Raw genomic sequence first — 15,322 nt, 5'->3', positions numbered from 1 at the left:
TCTATCGAATGCTTTACTGAAATCTAAATAAATTATATCATATGACTTATCATTATCTACCGCTTCATATACTTCTGAGAAAAAGCAAAGCAAATTTGTGAGACAAGAACGTCCCTGGGTGAACCCGTGCTGAGAAGAATGAATTAAGTTGAATGTTTCAAGGTGGCTTCTGATTTTTGTATATATATATATATATATATATATATATATATATATATATATATATATATATATATATATATATATATATATATATATATATATTGTGATGCTTGCATACAGTTTGGATGTCTTATAGTGATTAAAACACGTGTGAATTAAAGTTTCTTTAATTTAATATGGCGCTTTTTGATAACATAGTACCGTGGGATGGTTTGTGAATCTATGAATAGCTTACAAGAACTTAAATGCTTGGTGGAATTTAGCGTCATAATAAAAAATATATATGTATATGTAGAATATACAATCCACACATAGGTAAGGTAAAACTTTGCAGTTTGTTTGTGAAAATAATTCATATTGAATGTTCAATGTGTACTGAGTCTTTGTTATATACAGTGTATAAAATTATCACTTTTAATTCATATCTCCTCCCACTACTGTAAATTCGGTCAGGCTGTACTAATTTGATTTAAGCAACTTCCTCTATCTCAAGCTGAGCCTTGCGGAACTTGGCCAAGTTCAGGGCGGCGATCTCTTCGGCCTCCTCGATCTGGCGTTTGTAAGTCTTGATCTTCTGCTGCAGCTTGTCGACAAGGTCCTGCATCCTCTCGTGGTTCTTCTTGTCCTCATCGGATTGGAAGGAGAGCTCCTTGATGCGCCTCTCACACTTCCTCAGGTTCTTCTGGGCGTCAGAGTGGCGACGAGCTTCATCGTCTAGCTGTCCCTCTAGTTCGTGAACGCGGGATTCCAACTTGCCCAGAGCCTTCTTGCTAGTCTTCACAGCAAAGCTCTCGCTGTCCTCAAGTTTCACTTGGAGTTCCTTGACAGACACTTCCAGGCCCTTGCGCATCTTCTCCAAGTTCTGGGCGTGATCCTGTTCAGCGCGGAGTTCATCAGCCAGGCGGGCGGCGTCAACCATGGCCTTCTTAGCCTTGTCCTCAGAGTTCTTAGCTTCGTTCAGCATGTCTTCGTAGTCAGCCTGAGGTAAAAATATAGGTTAGAAGTGTTTGGAATCTTTAGTTCAAGCGTCCATCTCACCATACACACACACACACACATATATAATCAACGACCTCACCAGCCAGGAATCGAACCCTCGACCTACTGGGTGGGACTAGGGAACGCTACCGACCAACCCACAAGGACACTAAAAGCAGTCCTAAACTCTGTTATATTTCACACAAAGCCTGTTCATCGAGCTGATGGCGCTGTGAACCTCATTGGGAACCGCCCGTGCCTCGTATGTGGTGTCAGTAGCATTTTACCGAATCCAGCTGGTATGAAACACGAGGTACCATATATATACTTCATTTTTAGTCCATATAACACGCGGACTTTGAACATATAATCAACGACCTCACCAGCCAGGAATCGAACCCTCGACCTAGGACTGCTTTTAGTGTCCTTGTGGGTTGGTCGGTAGCATTCCCTAGTCCCACCCAGTATGTCGAGGGTTCGATTCCTGGCTGGTGAGGTCGTTGATTATATGTTCAAAGTCCGCATGTTATATGGACTAAAAATGAACTACACACACACACACACACACATATATATATATATATATATATATATATATATATATATATATATATATATATATATATATATATATATATATATATATATATATATATATATATATATATATATATATATATATATAATTTAAAATAGCTAAAACGATTTCAAGGAAAAATTAGGGATATACTTATGAATATCATAGTACTGATGACAAGGTATAAAGACAAAACTTACGTGAAGAGTCTGCCATTCGCCTTCAAGCTTCCTCTTTGCGATGGTAATAGTATTGTACTGGGCACTCAGGTTGCTGTATTGCTCATTTGCATCAGTAAGGTCTGATTCAGCTTGACGACGACCACGGTCAGATTGTTCAAGTAGAGTCCTAGATTCTTCCAGCTCACCATGAAGGCTATTAGCACGGCGTTCCGAAATAGCGTATTGTTCGCGGTATTCCGAAGCAAGACGCTGTTCTTCCTCAACCCTCGCCTGCATTTCCTTCCATTCACCTTGAAGTTTCTTATAGCCCTTTTGCAGGTCCGTATAGGCCTTGCTTGAATGATCGAGTGAGATTTCAAGCTCATTTATGTCAGATTCGAGCTTCTTCTTCAGGCGGAGAGCTTCGGCCTTACCCTTGGCTTCTGCCTCAAGGGAACCTTGCATGGATTCGAGAGCACGGATGTGACACTTGCTGTGATAAAAACATAATTATCTGTTATTAGTAAAACGAAATTTACATTTCAAACAAAAACAGTTATTAATAAGAAAAATGAAAACCAAAGTGGAAGTCAACGTCTATTTACTTACCGAATATTGTCAAATTCTTCCTCCTTCTCCTGGATACGCTTGTCTATTTCTTGTTTAACCTGACTGAGCTCAAGTTGTCCTCGAAGCACTTTGTTCTCTTCTTGTTCAAGCGCGGCCTCAGCTTCCTCAAGAGCTGCCTGGAGCTCTTCCTTTTCAATTTCAAGACGCTTAACGTTCTTCTGAAGATCATGATGTGATCGACCACCGTCACCAATCTGGTCCATCAGATCCTTGATCTCATCAGCGAAGTTCTTGTTCTCACGGCGGACCGAGTCAAGATGCTCAAGGTTTTCCTCGTATGCGGCCTTAATGCGGAAATGTTCAGAAGAGTAGTTGCGGCATTCCTTCTGGGATGCATCAAGTTCGGCAGCAAGGTCGTCAACCCTCAGCTTCCATTCATGGATTATTCTGTCGAAGTTCTTTTGCTTTTTCTCAGCAGCCTGAGCCAGGGCTTCAGCACGCTCAATGGAAATCTGAGTTTCGTCGTAGTCCACTGCAAGTTTCTCCTTTGATTTTTCAAGACTTAAGTTCTTAACGTTGAGCTGTTCAATTTGAGCTTCAGCCTCCTCAAGACGGGCAGCAAGCTTTAGTCGTGAAGCTTCTATCTCCTCAGCACGTGCAACACCTTCAGATTCATATTTTGACCGCCACATCTGAGACTCAGCGTGAGCCTTGGTAAACAAACGCTGCATGTCTGCCTTACTTTCAGCTTCTTCATCAAGTTGTTCACGAAGACCATCAATGTCGTGTTCCAAGTTGCGGTATTTGCCAAGAAGAGTTGCACGTTCCTGTGAAATTTTAAAGCTTACTTATACCAGATCTGGCAAATTGTCAATAGATAATTTATATAAAAATTTCTGAAATTGGACGGATTTTGAAGGGAATCAGATATCTTGACGTCCGTGCAGGGTCTGTTTGTGTAACAAGAACACTTAAGTTTTCTTTTGTTGATCAGGAGTTGATGTTATTCAGTAACAGCGTATTAATGACCTCAAAATAATAACTGCATATGTAAGAGATAACCAAGGTTCTGATGTGACTGTGAATAGTTTTGAATTCAATAAGAAAGCAATGAGAGGAAATCTTACATCTGCAAATGCTTGAAGATATGGTAAAATGTAAATTACTTTTAATTGCTGCTAATAGCACACCTACCTTGCTATCCTCATCTGAGACCTTTTTGGATTCCTCAAGCTGCCCATGAAGTGATTGCTTAATTTTGGACAACTGACTGATTTGGTTTTCATACTCCTCCAGCTGGCGCAGAAGATCAGCATTCTCAACTGCAAGCTTTTTCTTTGCGGAATCAAAGTCATTCAAAGTACGGCTGGATTCTTCATATTTGGCATGAAGATCAGTCATCTGATTTTGGAGCTGCTTAATGGTCTTCTCTGCTGCAGCCTGAAAATGGAATTAGTTTCAAGTGAATTTCTGGTAAAAATAATCTCTAATATTTTTAAAACTAAGAACATCATCTTAATATTGTGCTTATTTGAAACGTGTAAACGGGTTTTTGAAAACACTTTCGGGAAAAGGAAGATAGTATAACATTTGTCCCTCAGCCTAACATTACGTGGACTATTTTGTAAGTAAACCTGGGATATTGTATAAAATTTCCCATGTATATATATATATATATATATATATATATATATATATATATATATATATATATATATATATATATATATATATATATATATATATATAATGTGTGTGTTTGTTCTGAGATAAAGAACTATATTCTGTTACCTTATCACGGGTAAGACCGTCCATGGCCGACTTGGCATCATCAGCATCACGCTTCAGATTAGCCTTGTCCTTTTCCATCCTGCAGTTGTTAAAATATATTAAATTACATAAAGAATTACGTGACACATTTGTATTCTAAAAGACAACTAAGCCTTATTTACTTTGATGATCATTTTGTTCATAATGAGATATTATTATTCCGCTGATCCACAACTATGGAGAATAACTAACCTGGCCTTCATCTTGGTAAGATGGTCAACTTGCTCAGACATTTCAGCGACGGCATCATTATGCTTCTTGCGAAGGAGATTGAGGGCAGAATCATGCTGGATGGTGGTTTCCTCGAGGTCACGGCGGAGTTTACCCAGTTCAGCATCACGCTTCTTGTTGAGCTCCACCTGGGCGGCTGTGGCTCCACCAGCCTCATCCAGACGATCCCCGAGTTCGGAAAGTTCGCGTGCAAGGTTAGATTTTCCCTTTTCAGCCTTCGCACGGGCTTGTCTTTCGTGCTCAACCTCTTGTTCCAGTTCCTCAATTCGGGATTGCTGTTCTCTGATCTGCCTCTGAACTTTACTAAACTGACTCTGATCCTCCTCAAGTTTGGCCGCCAGTGAGGCGTAATCCTTATCCTTACGCTGGATAGTACTTTCAAGGTCCTTGAAGTTGCGCTCTAAGTCCGTTACAGATTCTTGGGTTAGCTTTAGATCACCCTCAACCTTCCTCTTGGCCTTCTCAGTATCATTGCGTAGCTTCTTCTCGCGTTCAACGGAGTCCTCAAGCTCATCGAGAGTCTGCTCGAGTTTTGTCTTGATGTTGTGCAGGTGATTACATTTATCCTCAATTCCCTGGAAGTCTTCAGAAGCCTTCTGACCTAGTTCTTGAAGTTGCTTCTTTTCCTTAGTCGCCTTGTTAATGAGGTCTTCCTGGTGGGCAATTTCTTCTGTAACATTGTGAATCTGGTGGTCCCTGGCGGCTTTGTCTTGTTCAGCTTTTGCGAGTGTCAGTTCCATATCTTCAAAATCTCTCTTCATGTTTCCAATTTCTTGCTCAGTCTTTTTCCTCTCTTGGAATAATTCTCCACGGGATTCCTCCTCCTTCTGAAGGCGGGCAGTAATGTCCTAAGAGTAGAAGAGAAATAAAGTAAATTCTACACTAAATAAAATACCAGGTGACATAGTACCTCATTACATTAAATGCATATTCTACATTCTAATTAGAGTATAACAATTAGACAATATTGTTTTAATATTCATTTGCATAGAAAGTCTGCAGTGACATTAACTAAGAATGCTTCTTGAGAATTCGGGTAAGCTTTTTTTTTTTACCTTTTTATTATTATTATTATTATTATTATTATTATATATATATATATATATATATATATATATATATATATATATATATATATATATATATATATATATTTATTTATTTATTTATTTATTTATTTATTTATATATTTATTTATGTATTTATTGATATATTTACTTCCAGCGATTTACTCTAACAATGAACTACTATTATTATGAAATAATTATCACTTTTCTCACGAACCAAAACGTGAGAATCGACTCTCTACCTAAGTACAATGATACAGTTCCACATTTGCATCACATGTCATATAATTATTTTTTTATTTGTGTTATATATATTTGCCTTTTCATACTTACGTTAAACTGGGCTTCCAATTCAATCTTCTGAGCCTGAAGCTTGGCTTGTTTCTCGAGATATTCGGACATGTTACCCTTGCTAGATTCCAGAGTGGACAAAATATTGTTCTTTTCCTCTGTCAGGGTAGCAATCGCAGCTTCCAGGTCTCCACGAAGCTTGAATTCAGCGTCGTAATCTTCCTGAGCTTTAGTGGCCTTTTCTTTGAGAGCAAAGATCACGTCCTCGATACGTGTTACGTGAAGGAGGGGCTTAACCTTCTGCCAAAGGTTGAACCAGACCCAGGACTGCATTGCCTGGAACTTTCTCAAGTTACGTTGAACAACAACAAGGGAAACACGCTGCTCCTGCAGTCTGCCGAATTCCTTGCGGCCAGTGAAACCTCGGATCCAGGACTGCAGCCAGCTAACGATCTTGCCCAAGCGCTCATCACGGATCTCTTCCAGAGTACCCAAGACACCAGCACGGAAGAATACCTGTTGAACATTAAACGGTTTGTTAATCAGAAAATACCTTGAAGTAAGACTTAATGGGCCAGGAAGTTTTTAGTTTGTCTGTAAGACCTTATAGTACAAGTATATTAATTGATAGAATATGTGTTAAATGCAAAAACAAAATGGTTCTGCTTTTTGTTAACATTCTTAGTGACAAGGGGCTAGTGAAAAATTGCACCAGAATATAGATTCCTAATAATAATACACATTAGGATTATCATAATATAAAAGACAAAGAGTTTCATTACCTTAGTGTTACCACAGCGGTAAAGCTCTTCTTCCAAGCCAGCCTTGTCGAAGCAAGCCTTTGCGGCTGCCTTGTTGTCGGCAATCTCTGCCATTTCCTTGGAGGCCAGGATCTTGTAACTACGGAGTATAAAAGTTCTTTGAATGAGTGGCACGTGCAGCCTATATCATAGAACAGTGTTGAGCATCTATCAGGGCCTTAGTAATTGCAAACACATTTTTCTTTAGGTATATAATGGTAATAAACCGAATCTACACTGAGGCACATTTAGAAATTATATATATATATATATATATATATATATATATATATATATATATATATATATATATATATATATATATATATATATATATATATATATATATATATAGTTTGTTTTCAACTCACCGATGTTTGAAATCAGGGTAGACCATCCTGTTGGGGAAACCCTTACGACAGATACGGATACCCTCAAGTACACCGTTACAAGTCAGCTGGTGCATGATCAAGGCGGCCTCAGTCACACCTAAAGAAGAGAGAACAATTATATAGTTTCACATACATGGTCAGTGAAAATCTCCAAACCGTTGGTGTAATCGAGAAAAGGAATCGCAAATATATAAGACATTGCTCTATATGCCTAATTATTCTTACACTAAACAGAAAAGTTGAATTTGAAATAAAGAACATGGAACAACGAAATTAATCTTAAGAAAATTGCGGATGATGCTTTTATCGCCATTTTCAACTTACCAGGAGACTTGGTCTCGTTGGGGACGATACAACGGATGAAGTGAGGGTGAGTAGAGTTGAGGGTCCTCATCAGGTTGTTCAACTGGTCCTGTGGGAGAAGGCATCAAGGACAGTTAAGACACTCTCTAACATCAATGATAACTGACCAGAATCAAGCATCCTAAAGGATGCATTTATAACTGGTAGATTTGTGTGTGAGTTTTCTTCGTTCATTAATTTTAACGAAGATACATGAGTGACAAAATGATTAGTAAGTGTAAATACTGAAAATGTCCACCGTAAGAATTGTTATAAAAATGCAAACTTTGTTATTAAATTTTTTGAAAGAAAACGTTTGTTGGCGATTAAGGTATTCCAAGGCACAGAGGATGGGAGACGCTAAAGTAAAGCAAATGCACATACCCTGTATCCAGAAGACACAGTCTTGAAGGAACCAGATTTTCCACCACGACCACCTGAAAGAAGCAAGTTTATGTGTATTATTTTTTTTGTAGATATTGATCAGAAATGAATTTAATTAATTATTTGTCACTTGTATATAGTTTAGTGCAGTAATGCCCAAAAGATCGGGAAGAAACAGAGAACAAGGAAACAATAGCAATATACATAAGATTAAAAAATAATTATCAAGGTTCTATTATTTAAATAAAAAAAATACGGAGGGGAACTTTTCAGCCATCTTTTAGAAGCTGCAGTTTCAACTCTGCGAAGAAAGAGAAAAGAATTTATTAGCATTTGCTGCGGGACCACCCAGAAGGTATATTAATACCATAATATACAAATGAAGATAAATATGATGCATGATAATTTATGCACGCTTTTTTTTCAGAAGGCGTGAAAATTCTTATTTTTCGAAAGTGTCTATTCAGTTTTTGCATAGAACCATTTAAATCAAAATTACTTTCAATACTTACCACCTTTGCCACCACCAGATTCAACGGGACCAGACTGCCCGGGATGGTCCAAGAAGACTGTGACGATAAGGTTGTTACTGGACTTCTTGAGCTGGTCAACAACAGTGTCGTTGAGAGGATCCTTGTTCTTCTCGAGCCAGCCACTCAGGTTGTAACTGACAGTACCAGCGTAGTGAACAATGGCGAAGTGAGAGTCAGCCTCACCGGGCTTGGCTGGCTTGGGCTTGACGAACACAGGGGACTTGCCAAGGTGGTTGGCGTTCAACTTCTCAGCGAAAGACTTGTCAGTAGCCTTGGGGAACATAGACTCTTCTTCGAGGATAGAGAGCAGACCCATTTTCTGTCGAAATTGCACACATTATGAACTGTGTAGATGGTTTAGATATAAGAAAAAAAACACTGCATTGATACGGCATCCACCTTATCACACTGTCAGTCTTCTGATAAATTACCTTCTCGAAGAGCTCGATGCAGGCCTGCAGATCCATACCGAAGTCCACGAAGACCCAGTTGATGCCTTCCTTCTTGTATTCCTCCTGCTCCAGCACAAACATGTGATGGTTGAAGAACTGTTGCAGCTTTTCGTTACAGAAGTTGATGCAGATCTGCTCGAAGCCGTTGTACTGATGGGAAAAACAGTAACACTCTTACAAACTAAGTCTATAGAGTTTCACTGATAAAAGGACAACATACCCAACGATATGCATAAATAACTTTTTTTTACTATAAATTTATATATGATACTTCATTAAAGCAATAATATTCCTTTCATAAAATTAAAAAAAAAATTAAATTTGTTTTATCTTCATCCACTGGTAAAGCTGTATCAACTGAAATTACTTACGTCGAAAATCTCGAAGCCGGCAATATCGAGCACACCGATGAATGAATGACGCTTTTGACCAGTCTCAAGAGTCTTGTTACAAATCACAACCAGCCACTTGAAGACACGATCGAAGAGACCCTTAGCCAAGGCACCGACAGAGTAATAACACTGGTTCACGTTCATGCCCTTGGCTACGAACTCTGAACCGACCTTGATCTTGGGCTTGGTAATGTTCCTGTACAGGTCATCACCAACAGTGCCCAGCAGCTTGGCGACCTTATCACCAACCTAATAAAGAAGATTAAATGTATTTTTTGAGCAACTGTTTACCAGATTTAAAGCATAGTGATATCATTGCAATATTAGCACTTGAGGGTAAAACAGAAAAGTGTGATTACCTCAGTGCCGTCGGCTTCAGCCTGTTCATCGCGACCCTTCTGTTTAAACTTCATCTCACCCATGTGCATGACAGCGGCTGTGACCTTGTAAACCTCTTCAACGTCTTGTTTTGTGAAGCCAAGAATGTCGAAGGCGTCCTAGTTTAGAACAGGTAAATGTAAGTCAATTGATCACAAAAGCCTCTCAAATTTTACTTGATACATTAAACACCTTTCACTAAGTAAAAAAAATTAAATGATGCACTAGACCTAATACTTTAACAATCTGTACAATCATTGCCGTTTGGTGAGACACATAAAGAATAATAATTTAGAGACCGTCAAAGTATAATTGAATAATGAAATGACCAATCATTCTGCAACAAATAAGGTAATTCAAAGGTTAAAATTAGTGTTCATGTATGAAAAGTTTTCTTAAAACTTATTGGTAACAAATAAAGCGATGATGACGTTCTTGCGTCAGCAAAGATGTCTTATTCTGTATAACAGCGTCAGAAAATAAAACCTGTAGTTATATCGTTGGAACAAAACTCTTAAGTCCGAACTGCCGCCCTTCCCATCTTTAGCGAAGGGGACAGTGACCTGCCACGGAACAACCTGTGGCAGTAGAACACGTCGTCAGTAAGCAAACACAAGATTGGAAACAGAACAAATCACCACTGAAGGTTCGTATATATTCAAATGTAAATAAAGGAATTGGCGAAGTTGTCGTTCGTATCTTCTGTGATACAGTTGTCTATTATGAGAAACGATGATGTGGGGTTACAGAGAATTGACATGCTTTTGTTTTTTACTGTTCTTCTGATTTCCTTTTCAGTTGAGAACAGCGGAAGGGTTCTTTGATAAACTAGGAATAAACTCGGTATTTTGTTGAAATATAAAACAAAAAGAACTACATCAATCTTCTACCCAATCGATATAAGTCTTTCAGCATATCGATTGCAACTTTTGTACACTTTCAGTGAAACACACACCAGTGGTTGGGCCGGATAATACACCGAGTTAAACCACTCACGTGACAGAACTGCATGTCCTCGCCGTCATCAATGGAGGGGACGGTGACCTTGCCCTGAGACACGTAGTGATAATCGTAGATGTCGTCGCTAAGGAAACACGTGGCTGCAGATGGGAATAAAGATGTAGGCAGGGCATCCAAATGAGATTACGGTTTGGTGGGAACTCCAACTCCAAATTTTCCTTCACAAATAGTATCTTCTTATTTGGTATTTTCCTTAATATTATTAAGGTAAAACTTTTGCCATTGTACAAAATATATTCAAACCGTTGTCTTCAGGGACTACTGGAGCTCTCTGCTTAGTCACAAACAAAAGCTAGCTGATTCTTTTCTTAGAATCTATGGGATAACAGGAGCTGCCATACGCAACAGCACCACCTACTTTCCTTGGGCAGCAGAGAAAACAGTAATGTTGCTGAGATAATTTTAGAGTAATTCAAAATATTACTTCCTCTATGACTGAAAGACAAATGACGCTCAATAAAGGGAAAATGTTACATGTTATCATTGAAGATAATGTGTACCTCACCGAGCCTGTAATACTGTGTAGTTTCCTGAGGTAACACTAACCTAAATATTTGACGATACGATTCTTCACAAACTAGCCTTCACATCTTTTGATATGTAAAAGTATGAGAAATTATATTCATTTACTGGTAAAAACTATATTTATTTTGCAAAGAACACCTCCATGTATATAATTTTTAACAATACGTGAATCCATGTAGAGTGTTCCATAATTTCCTGAATTTAATGCTATCAAACAGTGTACCTAGATTTAGAACATATAATATTGAAATATCTGGAGCCAAAGACGCTGTTTAATACCATCGTCTTACAAAAATATAACTACCAAATATTTTGAATCCTATGATATGAAACGGTTTTCTAGAGAGCCATGGTATAGCATATAATCTAGCATATTGTTAGGCAAAGGCAGTGAATATCTTATGTGACGACCAAATGTTTGACAAATAAAATTATTCCACATCGATTGAACATGACAACAGTAGAAACTACGTCCGGTTTCGCACACAATTTAGCACAATGAAGGAATACTTACGCTTAATCGTTTTGATTTGGTCAGCCATCATCTCGTAGAAGATATGGTAGGAACGCTCGGCGGGCTGCTGGGAGATGACACGAGCCTTCTCCAGCAGGTAGACCTCAATATCAGCACCGGACAGCTTGCCATTTTGTTGGAAGTGGATACGGATGAACTTACCCTGTGTAGAGAACGAATGGCATGACCTCACGAAACTTGGGTTAGACACATCAAATGAAAACGAATTTAATACAGAGTTTTGTTTCACAGAAAGTTGCAATAATATTTTCCACGTTATTGTTATGTGGAAGAGAAGATGGTTCAACTCACGAAGCGGGAGGAGTTGTCGTTACGGGTGGTCTTGGCGTTACCGAAGGCCTCCAGTACAGGGTTGGTCTGGATGATCTGGTCCTCAAGGTTCTGAAGTGAGAGAGTTACTTTATTACTGTACAACGCTCCTTTAGGGTGCACTATTGACTGTTAGGAAAATTGAATATTAATGGAGAAACAAAAAAATATTTTTCCACATTATCTTTCCAGTAATGAAGTAAATGTTTTATGACATTCGATTATTCTTTTCATTTCCCTCATTTTCAGCTAAAGAGAAATTGGGAACTGGGAGCAAGACAAAGGAAAACAGCACCCATTTCTACCTGTTTTTCTGCCTCGCCCTTCTTCTTGGTGGTGGCGCCGACGTTGGCGAAGTAGGAGAGTACCTTCTTGGTGTTCTCTGTCTTACCAGCACCAGACTCACCGCTGTGGTAGGAAATAAAGTTATTCCGTTATTTAAAGATAAAAAATATATCAAATGACAAAAATTGAAACAGGAACACTAAATACACAGATATAGTCCATTACAAATTATATTATCATGAGTGTGATAATTGGCCTCATTTATCAAAGTAAATATTATATTAGTTCTACTTTTCGCTTTCCATATACATGTTTTTCTTCTTTATTAAAGTGTTTATGTTCATACAATTATAGGTTCACTTACGTGATAAGCATAGACTGGTTCTCGCCAACTGTAAGGAGAAAGAGCAAATATCTTTAGAGGTGGTGAGTTTATTTCCTATCTGTTGACAATATATTCCCCAAGTTTATATGATCTTTGGTATACTTAAGCCGTGACTGGGTTTTGTATTTGCATTATTTCTTACGACTTGCAAAGAAAACAAGATAAACACTTACGTTGCATCATGTTCATGTAAGCACCGTCGGCGATGGCGAAGAGATGAGGAGGCACTTCATTACGCCTCTTACCCTGGTAGATCTTGACCGTTCGGTTGGTGTAGATGGGGTACCGCTTGTAGGGGTTGATGGCGATACAGAAGAGACCGGAGTAGGTGTAGATGAGCCTGTTGACGTAACGGCTCTTCAAGTTGTACAGGACAGACGCATCGTTAAGGTAGGTCAAGTTAGACATGTCCTCGCATTTCTCGTACTTGGGAGGGTTGACCTGTCCCACGAGGTCCTTCTTCCAGTCCTTTGTCTCACCACCTGCATAAACTGAGATAAGTTCGCCCTTGGTGCCTGTGATCTCACCCTCGACGAAGCCTTCCTTAGGATCAGGGACCCAGCAGGACTTCTTGGCGTCATAAGGCTTGGTGGCATCCTTCATCTTCATCTCCATAGAGATGAACAAGAACTCGGTAGGATCTGGGTCAGGACCCGTGGACTTCTTTACGTGGCCAGGCATGTTAGCGGTGGGTGCCTAAAGTCGTCTGATTCTTAAGCAGATTTATCTCGTTCTGGACGTTCCTGAAATATAGAAACAAAATATTTTCATTGAAAATCAGACTTCAAACACATAATATTTTAAGTTGTCGTCTGCGCTGTTACATATTGCCGAGTATTTTTTATATAGTATATTCAGAAGTCTCTATCAAAACGTATTTAAAGTTGAAAAAAGTAGTTATTCTTCTTCACACCTTTATAGTCATCCTTTCGGATTTAATTTTATTGTTGGTAAATTACATCTTTTTTGAGCATGCTATAACTCAGATATCGAATGTGTTCAGGTAAGTAAAATTTAAAATCTCATATTCCGAAATTATGAATATTTATATTATATGATTCATACCGATGGACACTAACTAAGATTACGATGAAAAAACTTTTTTAGTAAAGAATTTTCTGCAATACTGTACTCATCAAGCCCCACTGACGGCAATATGTAAGTATAAAAACCGAGAGTATTAAAACATTTATTAAGGTATTATAAATAGGCTCCTCAAGAAGTCTATGGAACCACCATGTTCTACAATAGATACTTTACATAATTCTACTAACAATCTTCGGTGGGCTGGAGCTGCATGAAGGTGAGTGTTTGAGAGAGTGGACAAATGTAGCTCCTGTAAACACATCAATAACTTATATGCACATTTTTTCATGACTTGTTGATTTATCCTTACAAGTTCCAAGCCGCCGTACTTTTCCTGTGCTCCATTACAAGCGAGAAATCATATTTTGCTGCAGAGGTAAAAAAAACATTTCAAGTTGTTCAACCAGAATTATGAGAACTTGTAGTGTATGCAACACTTGATGGAGTGACTGGAAAAACACTTCGTAGACCAAGATATTTAGAATCCTAACAATATTTATTTGAAGTACTAATAACTAAAACTAAAAAGCAATGACAGTGACATACTAGTGCTGAAGGCTTTTGTTGCATTTTGATTATTTTATAACCGTTTACAATCAGATACATTTTGCTCTTAGTGTTGACATTTATATTTTCCCTGAAATCGTAGCTCTATCAAGCGTTGATCTTTTCCACATTCAGGAAAATGCATCAAAGATTTTTTCATTAGACGGTCATTGTATACTTGTTTCCTTACATACACTGATGTTTTTCTATAAAAGAAAAAATCCTCAAAAATGTCTCGCCAAATTCTAAGTAGAATTCGTACCTTTTCCACAAAATTTCTTCTATAAATAGTTTTTTTTTTGTTTACTGTTTTTAAGAGTAAATAAATATTTTATTTATTCGACATAAACAGAAAAATAACTATTCTACACAACACCTGTGATGCTCGAGTTTTTCATTTTGATTCAACTTTATTCATATGTTTTCCGTCGCATGAAATAATATATTATCACATCAAAAAGTTTCGGGGTTCTACCACAAGTAAACGCTATGTTCCATGCTGCATATATGAGTCGTTCCTTGAAGTAATTAAGTCACTACAAACTATCACTAAAGTCATCAACCCTCACTTATGTACCTGAAAATAAAGCGAAACTTTGCACAAATGTATTAAAGTTATAGATCCAACTTGTGGGTAACTTACAAGGCGTTCTTCACTGCACCACCACGATCACACCACCGTCGCGATCACACCACCGTCTCGAGCACCCACCGGAGGGCGTCTGAGGGCGACTGGTCCAACAGCTTACCAGGTAGGCACGAGAGGTGTAATACAAACTGGTAAGTTAAGAATAGCACCACGCCAGGCTCAGTGACCTGCGGGAATTTTCCCTCTTGGCAACCCAAAACTTCGATAACACCGATGAAAAACTTGAGCCAGATTATGCATTACCATGTTTAATGAATTAAATAGCCTTATTTTATTAACTTTTTACTCATGGAATTTACAGAGATCTAAACTGTCTATGGGTTCTTTAAAATTTTCGGATCTTTTTCAGCGCTCGTGTTCCTCTGTCTTCCTCCCAGTGCTGCTCCTATATTTGGGAAGGTACGTCCGCAGTCCTTGTTCGCTCTTCTTAACAAAATCCAAT

At 38.3% G+C, this 15,322-nt stretch overlaps 1 protein-coding gene across 1 annotated transcript; it reads right to left on the bottom strand.

Moving 5' to 3' along the window:
• Window positions 1–313: 313 nt before the first annotated feature.
• On the bottom strand, window positions 314–14,979 carry LOC121859403 (myosin heavy chain, muscle-like). Its single transcript, XM_042356190.1, has 22 exons — window positions 14,875–14,979; window positions 12,773–13,342; window positions 12,579–12,606; window positions 12,235–12,337; window positions 11,912–12,001; window positions 11,600–11,762; window positions 10,537–10,640; window positions 9,522–9,659; window positions 9,142–9,411; window positions 8,750–8,920; window positions 8,301–8,637; window positions 7,786–7,838; window positions 7,384–7,471; window positions 7,039–7,156; window positions 6,650–6,767; window positions 5,910–6,383; window positions 4,471–5,357; window positions 4,240–4,318; window positions 3,643–3,888; window positions 2,488–3,275; window positions 1,918–2,371; window positions 314–1,141 (listed from the first exon to the last, which is right to left on the bottom strand). Exons 2-22 carry the CDS (start codon window positions 13,278–13,280, stop codon window positions 632–634), a joined length of 5,727 nt encoding a protein of 1,908 aa, XP_042212124.1. The 5' UTR covers window positions 13,281–13,342; window positions 14,875–14,979; the 3' UTR covers window positions 314–631.
• Between the last annotated feature and the right edge of the window lie 343 nt (window positions 14,980–15,322).

The sequence above is a fragment of the Homarus americanus genome, unplaced genomic scaffold, assembly GCF_018991925.1.
Source record: "Homarus americanus isolate GMGI-L3 unplaced genomic scaffold, GMGI_Hamer_2.0 scaffold7626, whole genome shotgun sequence".
In the NCBI taxonomy this organism is placed as follows: domain Eukaryota; kingdom Metazoa; phylum Arthropoda; class Malacostraca; order Decapoda; family Nephropidae; genus Homarus; species Homarus americanus.
This window is presented reverse-complemented; position numbering and strand designations above follow the sequence as displayed.